Below are 15,409 nucleotides of genomic sequence, written 5' to 3' on the forward strand. Positions count from 1 at the left end.
TATCAAGCTGGTACCCACATGCGGAAGCTACAGATTCCAACCTACTCCTGTCCCAGTTGTCCATGTTGAAAAACTGTTGAGTCAGGCAGACTCAAGATACAGCCAGTTCTCTCCATGCAAACTGTATCTAACCAGGCCCCAAAGAAACAGCAGTCTGGAGGAGCCGCATGCGTAGTTCTGAGCGTCAGCTCTCATGCCACAGTGGATGAAGTGGAAGATAATTCTGTCCCCCCGAGAAAGAAAGAAAAGGGCTGCCTTAATTTCCAGGTGTTTATTTCTCAAAAAAGCATGGCGAGAGGAGATGCTTTGCTGCAAGGCCACACCACATCACCTGCCAACACGGCATACTGGAAACTTCCATGTTCACAAACGAAGCAATTTTCAGAGCACAGAAGGGACTTGCTCAGTAGGGAAGGAGGTACAGAACTGCTCAGTTAAGCTACTGCAGGGCCCTGGCTGAAGCCATTAACAGTAGCTTCAACTGATAGTTTTCTGTAAAACGAGTGACAAAAATAGTAAAAAGCAACAGATTCTACAAGAAGGGGGAGATGTCTCAGCCTCAAACAAAGGGGGGGCCTCCACCGTTCCTCAGAGTGCCCACGTGACTCTCTCCAGTGGTAGCTTTGTAGCACAAGTTATGTAAAGTTCAGTTTTCTTCGGAGGAGAAAGTCATGTATTCTCGAAGAAAAGTCCTGTTACTCAATGCACTTCTTTCACCGTTTCTCCAGCTTTTTGTACTTTGCTTCTGCGGAAGACAAACACACAGCCATTAGGGAGAGCAAACTCCCTTTCAGTTATGAACCCAGGACCTATGTCACAGCCTCATGTAGTGCCACTTAAGAGTGGTGCATGCTCTAGTTATCTCCCGCTTGGACTACTGCAATGCGCTCTACGTGGGGCTACCTTTGAAGGTGACTCGGAAACTACAACTAATCCAGAATGCGGCAGCCAGACTGGTGACTGGGGGCGGCTGCTGAGACCACATAACACCGGTCTTGAAAGACCTACATTGGCTCCCAGTACGTTTCCCAGCACAATTCAAAGTGCTGGTGTTGACCTTTAAAGCCCTAAACAGACTCGGTCCAGTATACCTGAAAGAGCGTCTCCACCCCCATCGTTCTGCCCGGACGCTGAAGTCCAGCGCCAAGGGCCTTCTGGCGGTTCCCTCATTGCGAGAAGCAAAGCTACAGGGAACCAGGCAGAGGGCCTTCTCGGCAGTGGCGCCCGCCCTGTGGAACGCCCTCCCATCAGATGTCAAAGCGATAAACAACTACCTGACATTCTACGACATCTTAAGGCAGCCCTATTCAGGGAAGTTTTTAATGTGTGATATTTTAGTGTATTTTTGGTTTCTATGGAAGCAGCCCAGAGTGGCTGGTGAAACCCAGGCAAATGGGCGGGGTACAAATTAATAATAATAATAATAATAATAATAATAATAATAATAATAATTACTTTGACATAAAGACTGAGCATCCAAAAGCTGTTTTCAGTGGCTAGCACTTTTCCTGGGTTCACTCACCTTTTTCAATTTCAAAAAGTTCTCCACAGATGGGAGTATTCTGGCTATTGTGATAATATGATTCAGGGTACATTTTACCACTTTGTAGTGTCAGTCATGCCCTGTATTTCTTTAAGAAACCTGAGTGGGGTGCCCTGGAAATCCATTAGTGCACAACAACAACCTCCACAGATATGTCATATTCCAAAAGGGTAAAAGGTTCATGGAGGGGATGCAACCTCCCTCCTTGTGGAAAAGGGGTAAAATAGGCACCATTTCTGTACACTTTCTAGCAATGTCACAAGTACTTACCAAGTTTCTTTGAATATGCATCTAGCTTGTATGCGGCCTGTTCCAATGCGGCCACCTGCTCTTCAATCAGATTGATTTGTTCCAGATACGGCTGAAGTCCGGCATCTTGGAGGAAGAAAACAATAAGGATTAGTTGCTGACTCACTGAAGGTGTACCACTTGTGTCACCTCTTTGGTCACTAGATTTGTGGCCAGAAGTTGGCATATTTTCAAAACACTCAAACTGCAAAATAAAAATAAGAATGGAACGATTACGCAGCTGAGCCCAGGTAGCTGAGTATTGTCTACTCTGATGGGAGAAGGCTCTCCTGGCCTCCTCAGTGTGGTCACCCAAAATCCTTTCCAATGCCGTATGTAGAGTCTAATGTGCAACCAAATCTAATGCACACCTCAATTTTCAAAACCTTGAAACAAACAAACAAAAAGTATTTGCTGGCACTGAATGCAATGCTCATCGGCAAAAAGTGCATTCATTGTAACAATTTGGACTCTTTACAACAAGATTACAAAGTTGAAAATGAATGAACTGCAGCTGAAATCTTATGTTCATTTTTCATATGGTCTCATCCTCTTCAGAAGACTGAAAAAAAATTAAGCCATGGTTCCCGTGCCCGCCCTCCTAATATTCTTCTGTGGGCCTATTCTCCAGTCTTCAGAGTGGCTGGAAGTGGGAAGCAGAGATAGGTACTCCTTTCCTTCCACTCTGCAGACAAGCTCTGGATTCTCCCTGTACAGTGGTGCCCCGCAAGACGAATGCCTCGCAAGACAAAAAACCCACTAGACGAAAGGGTTTTCCGTTTTTCGATGCGCTTCGCAAGACGAATTTCCCTATGGGCTTGCTTCACAAGATGAAAACATCTTGCAAATCTTGCGATTTTTTTTGCTCCCCCCCCCCCTTTTTCTAAGCCGCTAATAGCCTTTTAGCCGCTAAGCTGCTAAGCCTTTAATAGCCGCTAAGCCGCTAATAGCGCTAATCCACTAATAGGGTTGCTTCGCAGGACGAAAAAACCACTAGACGAAGAGACTAGTGGAACGGATTATTTTCGTCTTGCAAGGCACCACAGTAACTCCTTTCCTTCATATTACATATAATTTTACAGCACAACAACTAACGCATAATACAGGTCTAAACAACCTGTTACTCAATGATCCCACTACAAAATATGTTTAGATTTTAAGCGCCCCTGTAAGAGTCTGAAGTAGATAACACATTAAAATGCCCTACTTAAACCACCATAAACTAACCAAAGTCTGCCAGGTTTTCGGAAGAAGCTGGCCAGCTTAGGGAGGGAGGATGCTCTGACGGGTCCAAGTCCCTTCTGCCTTCCCAAAAGGCAAGCAGACTTTGGGAAGGAGGAAACAGGGTCTGCCACCTCCTTCCCAAAGCCAAGGAAGCCCCCCACATTGCCCTTGCAAGCCACTGCCGTCTAGTATACAGTGGTACCTCGGGTTACATACGCTTCAGGTTATATATGTTTCAGGTTACAGACTCTGCTAACCCAGAAATAGTACCTCGGGGTAAGAACTTTGCTTCAGGATGAGAACAGAAATTGTGCTCTGGCGGCATGGCAGCAGGAGGCCCCATTAGCTAAAGTGGTGCTTCAGGTTAAGTTTCAGGTTAAGAACGGACCTCCGGAACGAATTAAGTACCGTATTTTTCACCCTATAGGGCGCACCTCGTTGTTTTTTTGGGGGGGGGGAATAAAAAAATTTATTCCCCCCCAGGCGCAGGGCTGGGGCGGGGGAAGCCTGAGCTTCCCCCGACCCCAGAACAGGCTGCTATTCGCAAGCTGCTATCCTGCTTCGGGCTGCAGGCTGCTGCCCGCAAGCCTTGTGAGCCTGGCGGGCACTCCTGCCGGGCTCGCAAGGCTTGCGGATAGCTTCCTGAAGCCTGGAGAGCGAGAGGGGTGGGTGCGCACCGACGCCTCTTGCTCTCCAGGCTTCAGCGAAAGCCTGCATTCACCCCATAGGATGCACACACATTTCCCCTTCATTTTTGGAGGGGGAAAGTGTGTCCTATAGGGTGAAAAATACGGTACTTAACCCAAGGTACCACTGTACCTTAAATTAAAAGCATATCATACATTACAAGTACATCACACAAGGCAACAAAAATCTAACCCAAACATGTTGGGTTTAAAATAAAAAAAGGATTTTTTTTGGAAAGCACAAGTTCAAGAAAGGAGGTTTAATCCCCAAATACCTCCCCTTCTCAACAGACCCTTTCTGATATTGCTCCAGCTTCCTAGACTCACCAACCATCCTAATAACATTGGGATTATTGGGATGTTATTGCCAAGAACAGTCCCCTCCCTCATAACTCTTACATGCCTCTAACACCTAAGCCCACTCTTAACTTTTGCTTCTGGCAAAAGACTTTTAAATAAAACTCTTACTTGCTTCCCACCCCAGTATGACTTCAACATCCATTGTGCCCACCCATTCAGGACAATACTTAGCAACTTCACTGCACGTTTGCACGGAGAGGAGCCTCTGTGCAAACATTTCACTAATTAATTGCTGCAAGTTTCCCCTCTGCAAAAGTTCTCTGGTGGCGCACAATTTTATCTGAATTATTATTATTTATTATATTTCTATACCACGCCCTGTGACTGGACATAGGTAAAGGTAAAGGTACCCCTGCCTGTACGGGCCAGTCTTGCCAGACTCTGGGGTTGTGCGCCCATCTCACTCAAGAGGCCAGGGGCCAGCGCTGTCCGGAGACACTTCCGGGTCACGTGGCCAGCGTGACGAAGCTGCTCTGGCGAGCCAGAGCTGCACACGGAAACGCCGTTTACCTTCCCGCTGGTAAGCGGTCCCTATTTATCTACTTGCACCCGGAGGTGCTTTCGAACTGCTAGGTTGGCAGGCGCTGGGACCGAGCAGCGGGAGCGCACCCCGCCGCAGGGATTCGAACCGCCGACCTTTCAATCGGCAAGTCCTAGGCGCTGAGGCTTTAACCCACAGTCCAACCTATAATCCAAATATGTTACAAGACACAAATGAAAGTATCTCTCTACTTACATTTCTGATTCAAATCTTTCAGGTTTCGACTTATGTTTATTGCAATATCTTTCATTTCCAGGTACTTCAAACTAGTCAGTTTGTTCATGTTTTCCAGGAGTTTGTAATCTTCACTAGTGGCTTTAAAATGAAGGAGAGAAAGAGAAAGGAGCGGGGGGTGGGGGGGGGGAGAGAGACACAGCTTTAAAAATGTAAATTATTTACAAGATGCCATTTTAACCTCAGTTAAAATTCAATGGAGTAGCACAGTAGGCTCACCCCTCTCTCAAGTTGACTACTCCTCTGACTATTTTAAACATGGAATTTAAACCTCAGATCAAATCTGATTGATCAAATTTGATCAAATTTGATTGAGCAAATTTGTTGTCTGTTGCTTGGAACAGCAGGACCTAAAACAGTGGATTCAAATTACGAGAAAGGGGGTTTAGATTAAACACCAAGAAGAGCTTCTTGGTGGCACCAGCTGTTAACAGACTGCCTCAAAAGAAGGTGAATACTCCTTTGTCTGGTGGTTATCTAACCTCTGCCTCTATCAAGGAACTGTCCAGCGCAAGGGTAGCATCAGCAGGGAGCTGGATTCCTACTCTACAACCATGCTCAATCAAATTTCAGCTTAATAAACCACGATGATAACAAGCTTTATGCTCCCTTTGCTTCTGCTTCATCCCTCCCTTTGTGCAATTGAGAGAACAGGAAGCCACAGTTAATTACAGCTTCCGCTTATAGTGAATGGATTCCAAACAAGACAAAATCGAGAAACCAATTGGTTTTATTTTCTGGCTTGCTTGTTTGGAAGCCATTAAGTAAAGGTTCTCGGCTGAAATGTAACCAGATGCCTGGTAAACCGTGGCTGCCTATCTTGTTTCACCACGCAAGCAAAGGTATGAGGAAAAGAACTCTATACGGATGCCTGGGACCCATGCATATTTCAGCATATTTATGATTTAGGAACTGCAATCCCACATGCATTCATGATTCATGGGGAGCCAGAAGAAAATTAAGTGTGTTGCATCCAGCACTGTGCAACTAGTATTCTGCTCATGCAATGGGACTTCACCTTTTGCTCCTCTCTCTGCACATCCCCAATCTGCTCAAGGAAAGGACTCTCAACCTCTGGAACGTATTTTGAGGGTATGAGGGGCCTTAGGGGAGAGGAGGAAAGTTCCATTGTGCAAGCAGAAGTCTGTTGCACAAGCAGAACAGCAACTTCCTCTGGGAGTTTCCTAGCAAAGCCATGCTACATGGATCAACTCTGCTCCTTTGTGTGATATAGTGACATTCCTGGAAAACGTGGGAATCCTAGAGCTGAGCTGGTATATGTGGCTTGGTTTTGAGAATTTTCTTAAGAAACACTGATTCTACTTGGGGGAGGTAGAAGACACAAGACTCTGGAGCAGGGCTCAGAAAACGTTTTCAGCAGGGGGCCGGTCCACTGTCCCTCAGACCTTGTGGGGGACCGGACTATATTTGGGGGGGGGGGGTGAACGAATTCCTATGCCCCACAAATAACCCAGAGATGCATTTTAAATAAAAGCACACATTCTGCTCATGTAAAAACACCAGGCAGGCCTCACAAATAACCCAGAGGTGCATTTTAAATAACAGGACACATTCTACTCATGTAAAAACATGTTGATTCTCAGACCATCTGAGGGCCGGATTTAGAAGGTGATTGGGCCGCATCCGGCCCCCGGGCTTTAGTTTGCCTACCCATGCTCTGTACATTCTCACTTGGAAGCAAGCCCCAAAGAACTCAGCAGGCCATGCCTCTCTGGCATGGAAACTCCCCAATGATATCACAATGTGTTATATTTAATATAAACTCACCTGTCAGTTCACCTGTTAGGTAAATGGCCATTTTGTTGAACATATCCTTGCAAAGTTCATTGATATCTGCCTCGGCTGGTTCTGTTGCTTCTTCTGCTGTTTCGACAGCAGGATCCTCTGTTCAGATTTTTTAATAAAAGAAAACAGGGAAACAAGAGGTTAGCTGCTTACCAGCTGTATCCGCTGACACAAAATCCTTGACATGTAGCACAATACCAACAACATCAAGCAGACTTGTTTAGTTTGCAGCCTCCATTTGGGCAACAGCCTGAAAGCTGCACAGAATATACCACTGGGGGAAGGCGACATCACGCCCTCAAACCAGTCCTGGCCGATGTGACAATACACTGCCCAGGCTACTCCTCACAGGGTGGTTGTTGGGGGGGGGGGTTAAATGAAGTGTCGAGAGAACAAACAAATGCATTTTTAAAAAAACATATTGCATGATCCAGGCAAGGCTGGAAGATATTCCCCCCCCCCTCTCTCTCTCTCTCTCTGTGTGTGTGTGTTGTGATGTTGGAAGGGATCCTTAGGATCATCTAGTCCAACTCCTTGCAACACAGGAATTTGCGGGGATTATTATTATTATTAATTGAATTTATATACCACCCTATACTAGGGGGTCTCAAGGCAATTGACAGAATAAAATCAAGATTTTGTTGTATATAAAACCACAAAATTCATAATATAAATTAAAACAACCCAATAGCCCCCTAAGGATCATCTAGTCCAACTCCTTGCAATGCAGGAATTTGTGGGGATTATTATTAACTGAATTTATATACCGCCCTATACCAGGGGGTCTCAAGGCAGTTGACAGAATAAAATCAAGATTTTGTTGTATATAAAACCACAAAATTCATAATAAAAAGAAAAACAACCCAATAGTCCCCCCCAAACACATTTCAAAAGGGCATAGGACTGAACCTGGGCGTCATCAGCACCTCTGCTGCCAGCCCGTGCAGGCAGTACTGAGGTAAGTGGGCCCAATGGGTCCGTCTCGGTCCATGGAGTCCCCTCATACACCCCTTGCTGGGGTGACGGTTGGGAAAGCCCTCTCCCCCCTTGGAACCACATGACCAGTGGCCCCACCCACTCCATCTTACGCTTGGGGCCTTGTCGCCTGGCCTCCGAGGCCTCCTCAGGCGGAACAGCGGCGGCGGCGGCGGCAGCCATTCCAAACCGACCTCCCCCCCCCCCACTTCCGCCGCTTGGGAAAAACACACCACAGGTTACTTCCGGTTTCCGCCAGGCGCTATCTCCTTATGCACCGCTTCCGGCTCTCGCTGCGCATGCGTCAGGAACAGGCGTGCCGGGCGGTTCGGGAAAAGGGGTGAGTGTGCGCGCGTGCGTGCGTCATGTGGTCTCTTCCCTGTCCACGGATTGGGTGAGGTTTCGTCCGCAGACGACATAATGGTTATTTGTGTAGAGGGAGCTCCTTTTATGTTCGGAGCGGGCTTCCGGGTACGCTTGGTGCCATTTCCCTCCCCATCACCTGAAGCGGGGTGAAGAAGTTCTCAAATGAGGGGCGTCATCTCAGCTTTTGAGTTTTGAAAGGGGAAACGGGGTTTGCACGCGAATCTCCCGCCGGCCCTCGAGGGAGAGACTCTTCACCTAAGGGACGTGGGTTCGAGTCCTACCTTAGGCAAAAAAAAATGGGGTTGGACTAGATGACCCTCGGAACCAGTGCAAGATTTACATACTGTATAAGCTAAACAAGCTATACCTTAGGGGCCCCCCACTTTCTTGGGGCCCCCCGAAAAAAAATAAAGGAAAAAACCCCCCTGAATATATACATTTCCAAAATTAAAAAAAACCAAATAAAATAAAACCTACATACAGCAACAGTGTTTTGTGTTGTGTAGGCTCCTGTCATGTAAGTCATGGGCCCCACCTGCTAGCCTGCTCCCTAAAATATCACTGGTTTGCTATTATGATTTCATGTTTCTAGAGACTAGATTATGAATCTTTGTAAATTGTGTTTCGAAAGGAACTTTGTTATTGCCAAATGTCAATGTGTTTGCATTAGGTTTGTTATGAATAAAAAATCATTTTAAGTTAGAGCTTAATTATTTCACTATTACTAAGCTTCTTAATTGTATTTCAGTTCAACAGTTACTTTGATAAAGTACATATTTGTTTTTCAACGTCAAAACAATAGACAAACATTGCACATTATGAATCAATAGATACTTCCCTGAGTTTTGAAACACAACATAATGAAAGAATATTTACACCAGCAACACAAATGTGCATGTGGGGTTAACCCTGGAATAAAAATGATCTTATTTACATTCCACCAATCGGAAAAAGACTTAATTTTTAATCCACTAAAATATTGAACCCTGGATCGCAATCCAACATTATGAAATGTTGGTTTAAAGACACAGACTATGATCCAATCCTATATGCCTATACCTAGTCCTGTATAATAACTAGTGGTCTCAGATGAGGGTGTTTAATCCTAACCAGCCAGCTCAGTGGAGGTTGGAGGAGCATCATGATGACAGATGTGTATCTAGATTTACATCTGTATCTATTTCCCATGTGCCCCAGAAGGCTCCTTTTATGCACATCTCTCAGTGAACCTGATACAGACAGACAAATGGTCTGTTTAGTTCAGGCTTCCTCAACCTCGGCCCTCCAGATGTTTTGAGACTACAGTTCTCATGATCCCTGACCACTGGTCCTGCTAGCTAGGGATCATGGGAGTTGTAGGCCAAAAACATCTGGAGGGCCGAGGTTAAAGAAGCCTGGTTTAGTCCTTTGAAACCTAACTGCTACCTGAGCTCCTGTAACCAGAGGTTGACTGTAGGGTTTCATTTTACAGTGGTACCTCGGGTTACATACGCTTCAGGTTACAGACTCCGCTAACCCAGAAATAGTACCTCGGGTTAAGAACTTTGCTTCAGGATGAGAACAGAAATCGTGCGGTGGCGGCGCGGCAGCAGTGAGAGGCCCCATTAGCTAAATTTTGCTTCAAGTTAAGAACAGTTTCAGGTTAAGAACGGACCTCCGGAACGAATTAAGTACTTAACCCGAGGTACCACTGTATTTCAAATTAAAAGCATATCATACATTAAAAGTACATCACACGAGGCAACAAAAATCTAACCAAAACATGTTGGGTTTAAAAGAACTTAACATACTTAACTCGAGGTACCACTCTACATGCTCTCTAAAATCCTTCCTGCCTCCCCTCTTTCTCAGCGATCTTCTAGTGCTGTGGCTTAAAATGGATCCCAGATGATTTCTGATCGTCGTTCGTGAATTCACGAGAAAGAAAACGCACGGGAAAATGATTGAGGATATTCTCGAGTGCCCCCAAGAATGAGGCGGGGAAAAAATGGGAGGCTCATTTGCAAGAGAAGAAAACCATTGAGAATCTGAAGATTTCAGCACGGCGCTAGGAACCTCATATGGTTTGGATTTGTGAAAATTGGCTGTGCAATGGTGTCCCATAAAAGTCAGAAATACACTGCATTTAGTTATCAGAGCTAAATATGATCCTCAGTTCGGTTTGTGGATGTGTCTCTCAGTCTTCCTCTAGTCCTCTCTTACTGCATGTTTGCTCAGATTCCTAATCATCTCACGTGTGTCTCAGCATGCTAGAACAAGCGAAGACTATGTTATAAGTGTTACATATTCCTCGGGGGAACTGCTCAGCTTAAGAATGAGTTGTTTCATCCTTTCTTTTGGTTTAAACCATAACCCATATTAAGGTAAGCTATTATGGGAGGTCCTTATGTAGAATAGCGTGCCAGTTAGTCTTCCTGCGTAATGTTGTGCCCTGGGGCTAGTTTTTCTACAAGTTTTTCTTGCAAGGATACAACTTAGGCTATTGTACGCTGTCCTCACTTGGCAGGTAGTAAAATGATTTTCACACTGCACTTCCAACAAAAGGAGAGGGCCTTTGATTTGATTTCTACTTCAGGAGTTTTAGCTGAACCTATAAAGACCTGCTTCCCTAAAGAAAGCTCAAGAACTTTGGTCTGCCCCCCACCCCTAATCACTGCCACCCCCACCCCCACCCCCCCGGAGTAGATCGCAGTCTCTTGGGAGTTGTATGTCACTGGACTAGAGGAAACCTTAGGGTCCCTTCCATCTCTATGATTCTCTGAACTAAGCAACTACTTACCTATAATGTCGTCTAGGGTGCACACCCACTTTGGTAATCTGTTGCTGTTATGTACAGTACCTCTTAACCTAAAGCTGTTCTTAACCTGAAGCACCACCTTAGCTAATGGAGCCTCCTCCTGCTGCTGCTGCACTGCCAGAGCATGATTTCTGTTCTCATCCTGAAGCAAAGTTCTTAACCCGAGGTACTGTTTCTGGGTTCGCAGAGTCTGTAACCTGAAACGTATGTAACCCGAGGTACCACTGTACTAAGCTAGGATCCTATAACAATAGGCAAGTAGGATCCTAGAATGCAACAACTGATTGGCTGGCAGGAAAAGACCAATCAGGCTCCAGGAGGAAGTTAATCAGCCTATTAGGCTAGTAGGATCCTAGAATGCAACAACTGATTGGCTTGCAGGAGAAGACCAATCAGGCTTCAGGAGGGAAGCAGAATCAGCCAATCAGATGGGACTCATTGTGTAAATAATGTATATAAAAGCCTGAGGTTTGGGGGGGGGCAATTCAATCACTGTTTTATAAGCTGCAATAAAGAGCATGAAATCACTACAGGACTCTGAGTATATCTCAGTTGCCTTTTTTTCATGACAACTGTCTCTCACCTGTGTGTTTTAAATAATAAAACCTAACCTTTGGGTTAAGTAAACTTATATTAACCACACGCATAAAGGGATTATCCACACTTAAATTTTGCCCCACTCTTTCCAGACAGAAATCTGCACCTTAACACTCACTGTCCAAGCATTGTTGTTTTGTTTTGTCCCAAGCTTCGCCCAACGAAAGCTGCTCTTTAAAGCTGAATTGGAGCAAATGTCAATTTGGGTTTTACGTGTGTTGACATTTGCTTCAAATGAGTTTTAAAGAGTGAATTTTTGAGGGGAAAGCTTGTTGTTGTTGTTGTTTAGTCATGTCTGACTCCATAGGCGCCGACTCCATGGGGCCTGAGGGGGCCCGAGCCCCCTCAAAAATTCGTTTGGGGGGGCTCTGCCCCCCCAATAATTTAAGAAAATTATTACCGTAAATTTCGCTCTATAACACGCAGATTTTTTCTCCTAAAAAGTAAGGGGAAATGTCTGTGCGTGTTATTGAGTGAATGTGTGGTCCCTGGAGCTGACTCGCCGGAGCACAGGAGCAAAAATAGGCAAAAATAAGTCAAAAATCAGATCGGGCGGCGGGCGGAGAGAAGGCGGAAGCTGCTGCTTTCCTGCATTCTGCCTCAGGGTCTTACTGCCCACCCGCTTCTGTTGCTGCGTTTGCTCAAACTCAACAAAGAGCAGGGAATCCCCTGCCCTCCTGGCAAGCAGAGGGCTAAGGAAAGGATCGAGTCCTTCCTTCTAATTCTTTCCTAGTCACACTGCGTGCAGGCTCCAGCCCACCACCTCCTCCTCTCCGTGCTCTAGGGACTCGCAGGCAGCCGAAAAACAGGTGGGAGAGAGAGAGAGGGCTGGCTTGGGGGGGGGACTTTTGCCTTCCTTTCCTCCCCCCCACCCCGTTAAACTCCTCCCCTGCATTCTTAGCCAGCTGCTTCTCTGCACACCCCTCTTGTCCCTTCTGTGTTTTTCCTTCCCTCCCTATTTAAAACGTGGTGACAAAGCACGGATCCACATGGATCCTCAGGATTTTTGCATTGGGTCACCCCAAATTCACCATCAGATCACATTACATGTCCATGGCTACAGTCTGTACCAAAAAAATCACGCACCCACTGTTGCCTGGGGCTGCAATGGTGCAAAAACGTGGTTACAAAGCATGGATCCTCAGGATCTTTGCACTGGGTCACCCCAAATTCACCATCAGATAACATAGCATGTCCATGGCTACAGCCTGCACCAAAAAAATCACGCACCCACTGTGGCCTGGGGCCACAATGGTGCAAAAACGTGGTTACAAAGCATGGATCCTCAGGATTTTTGCATTGGGTCACCCCAAATTCACCATCAGATCACATAGCATGTCCATGGCTACATATTGCACCAAAAAAATCACGCACCCACTGTTGCCTAGGGTCACAGTGGTGCAAAAACGTGGTTACAAAGCACGGATCCACGTGGATCCTCAGGATCTTTGCATTGGGTCACCCCAAATTCACCATCAGATCACATAGCATGTCCATGGCTACATCTTGCACCAAAAAAATCACGCACCCACTGTTGCCTAGGGTCACAGTGGTGCAAAAACGTGGTTACAAAGCATGGATCCACATGGATCCTCAGGATTTTTGCATTGGGCTACTCCAAACTCACTGTCAGATATTTAAAATCTTTATAAAATAGAGAATTAAATACATACAGAATGTTAATTTTTCAGTTTTGAAATATTAGTACTAGTTTAGTACTGTATTTCTATATTACTATAGTACTGTATTAGTTATTTTCAAATACTTAAATATTTTTAGGGTGTAAGACCCAATTAAAGCCCGTTATTTACATACAGTATTAGGCATACTGTATTAACTTTATTAACTGTATTAAAGCATTAACTTTGAGATATTATTTTTATTTAATGAACCCTCAACCTTATTCAAAGTAAGCTTAAATTAGCTATTTCACTTATTAATCAAAGTGCTATTACTGTGTGACAGCAATATTTTATGTTTTATTCTTTTAATGATAGTTTAGGATTTATTTAAATATCATTTCAGTCTTTTCAGAGCTATATATTCACTGCTCTGTAATAGTCTATAAGCATAATTGTTACTGTAAATTAAATTAGCTTTTTACGAAAATACCGTGCGTGTTTATGTTTTGTTTCTTTTTTCAAAGCCAAAAAGTGTTTCAGGCTTGTCGAGTTTCCCGGAGTGTGAAGTTATAGAGAGTCGAGTTTTCGGGGTTCTAATGTTGATCATATGACTCTAAAATACTTTTAAAAAACTTTAAAACTCACTAATTTTCATCTAAAATTTAGAAAACTTCCCGGGGCAGGACCCCGGTATGGGCCCCCCCAATATTTTTTATAAGTCGGCGCCCCTGTGTGACTCTTCATAACCCCATGGACCAGAGCACGCCAAGCACTCCTGTCTTCCACTGCCTCCCGCAGTTTGGTCAAACTCATGCTGGTAGCTTCGAGAACCCTGTCCAACCATCTCGTCCTCTGTCGTCCCCTTCTTCTTGTGCCCTCAATCTTTCCCAACATCAGGGACTTTCCCAGGGAGTCTTCTCTTCTCATGAGGTGGCCAAAGGATTGGAGCCTCAGCTTCAGGATCTGTCCTTCCAGTGAGCACTCAGGGCTGATTTCCTTCAGAATGGAGAAGTTTGATCTTCTTGCAGTCCATGGAACTCTCAAGATTCTCCTCCAGCACCAGAATTCAAAAGCATCCATTCTTCGGCGACCAGCTCTCACTTCCATACATCACTACTGGGAAAACCATAGCTTTATGGGAAAGTTTGGAGCGGGGGGTGGGGGGAGGGTGCTCAGATATGAAGCTTTGAAACCCTCCAAGCGTCCCTATTTTCCAGGGATGATTCTGGATTTACAGAAGCCGTCCTGGTTTCTGATTTGATCCTGGAATGCCCCGTTTTCTCTTAAAAGGTAAAGGGACCCCTGACCATTAGGTCCAGTCGTGGCCGACTCTGGGGTTGCGGCGCTCATCTCACTTTATTGGCCGAGGGAGCCAGCGTACAGCTTCCGGGTCATGTGGCCAGCATGACTAAGCCACTTCTCGCGAACCAGAGCAGCGCACGGAAACGCCGTTCCGTTTTCCCTTAGGATGTCCCTATTTCCATGGGAGAAATGTTGGAGGGGATGGAGTAGAACGTCTCTGTTTTCACTAGGGAAATGTTGAAGGGCATGAGATGGTGTCTGGGAGGAGTGTAGGAAAGGTTAAGTGTGGATAAGCCCTCAGTAAACACACAGGTTAATGATCTCCTGGGCTTATCTCACACACCAATGCCTTTGTCAACAAGCACACGGGAAGCTGGCCTACAGAGAGTCAGATCACTGGCCCGTTTAGGTTGGTGTTGCTCTCACTGTCTGGTAGGGCTTTGTTGTAAACAAAAAATGCCCTTTTTCCTTCTGGGGTATCCAAGAGCCCATATAGAGTCCTTACATAGGTTCCCTATTGGTAGGAGAAAATAACAGAGGCCAGCCAGAGAATAGGTAAAGGTAAAGAGACCCCTGACCATTAGGTCCAGTCGTGATCAACTCTGGGGTTGCGGCGCTCATCTCGCTTTATTGGCCGAGGGAGCCGGCGTACAGCTTCCGGGTCATGTGGCCAGCATGACTAAGCCGCTTCTGGCGAACCAGAACAGCGCACGGATACGCTGTTTACCTTCCTGCTGGAGCGGTACCTATTTATCTACTTGCACTTTGACATGCTTTCGAACTGCTAGGTTGGCAGGAGCAGGGACCGAGCAACTGGAGCTCACGCCGTTGCAGGGATTCGAACCGCCGACCTTCTGATCAGCAAGTCCTAGGCTCTGTGGTTTAACCCACAGCGCCACCTGTGTCCCTTGGAACCAGAGAATATTGAGAAGCAAAGCAGCTAGTAAGCTTGATCTTTATTGATCTATTGCAACAAGGTGCTCCCCTCACCCGCAGGAGAGAGGAGGGACCCAGAAAAATGGTGTGCAAGGCCTTATAAAGACTTTTGAAATTGCCACCCTGTAGATC

General features: G+C 45.6%; 1 protein-coding gene across 2 annotated transcripts; it reads right to left on the reverse strand.

Moving 5' to 3' along the window:
• Positions 1 to 256: 256 nt before the first annotated feature.
• Positions 257 to 7,900, reverse strand: BLOC1S2 (biogenesis of lysosomal organelles complex 1 subunit 2). Of its 2 annotated transcripts, none has more exons than XM_083738560.1 (5): positions 7,771 to 7,900; positions 6,665 to 6,781; positions 4,838 to 4,957; positions 1,814 to 1,918; positions 257 to 745 (listed from the first exon to the last, which is right to left on the reverse strand). In XM_083738560.1, the coding sequence occupies exons 1-5, from the start codon at positions 7,838 to 7,840 to the stop codon at positions 714 to 716; spliced, it is 444 nt and encodes a 147-aa protein (XP_083594686.1). In that variant the 5' UTR covers positions 7,841 to 7,900; the 3' UTR covers positions 257 to 713. The 2 variants fall into 2 exon arrangements, with proteins under 2 accessions (XP_083594686.1, XP_083594685.1); XM_083738559.1 differs by lacking the exon at positions 7,771 to 7,900 and adding an exon at positions 7,609 to 7,693.
• Between the last annotated feature and the right edge of the window lie 7,509 nt (positions 7,901 to 15,409).

Source organism: Podarcis gaigeae (assembly GCF_964106915.1).
Source record: "Podarcis gaigeae genome assembly, chromosome: 5".
Taxonomy (NCBI): domain Eukaryota; kingdom Metazoa; phylum Chordata; class Lepidosauria; order Squamata; family Lacertidae; genus Podarcis; species Podarcis gaigeae.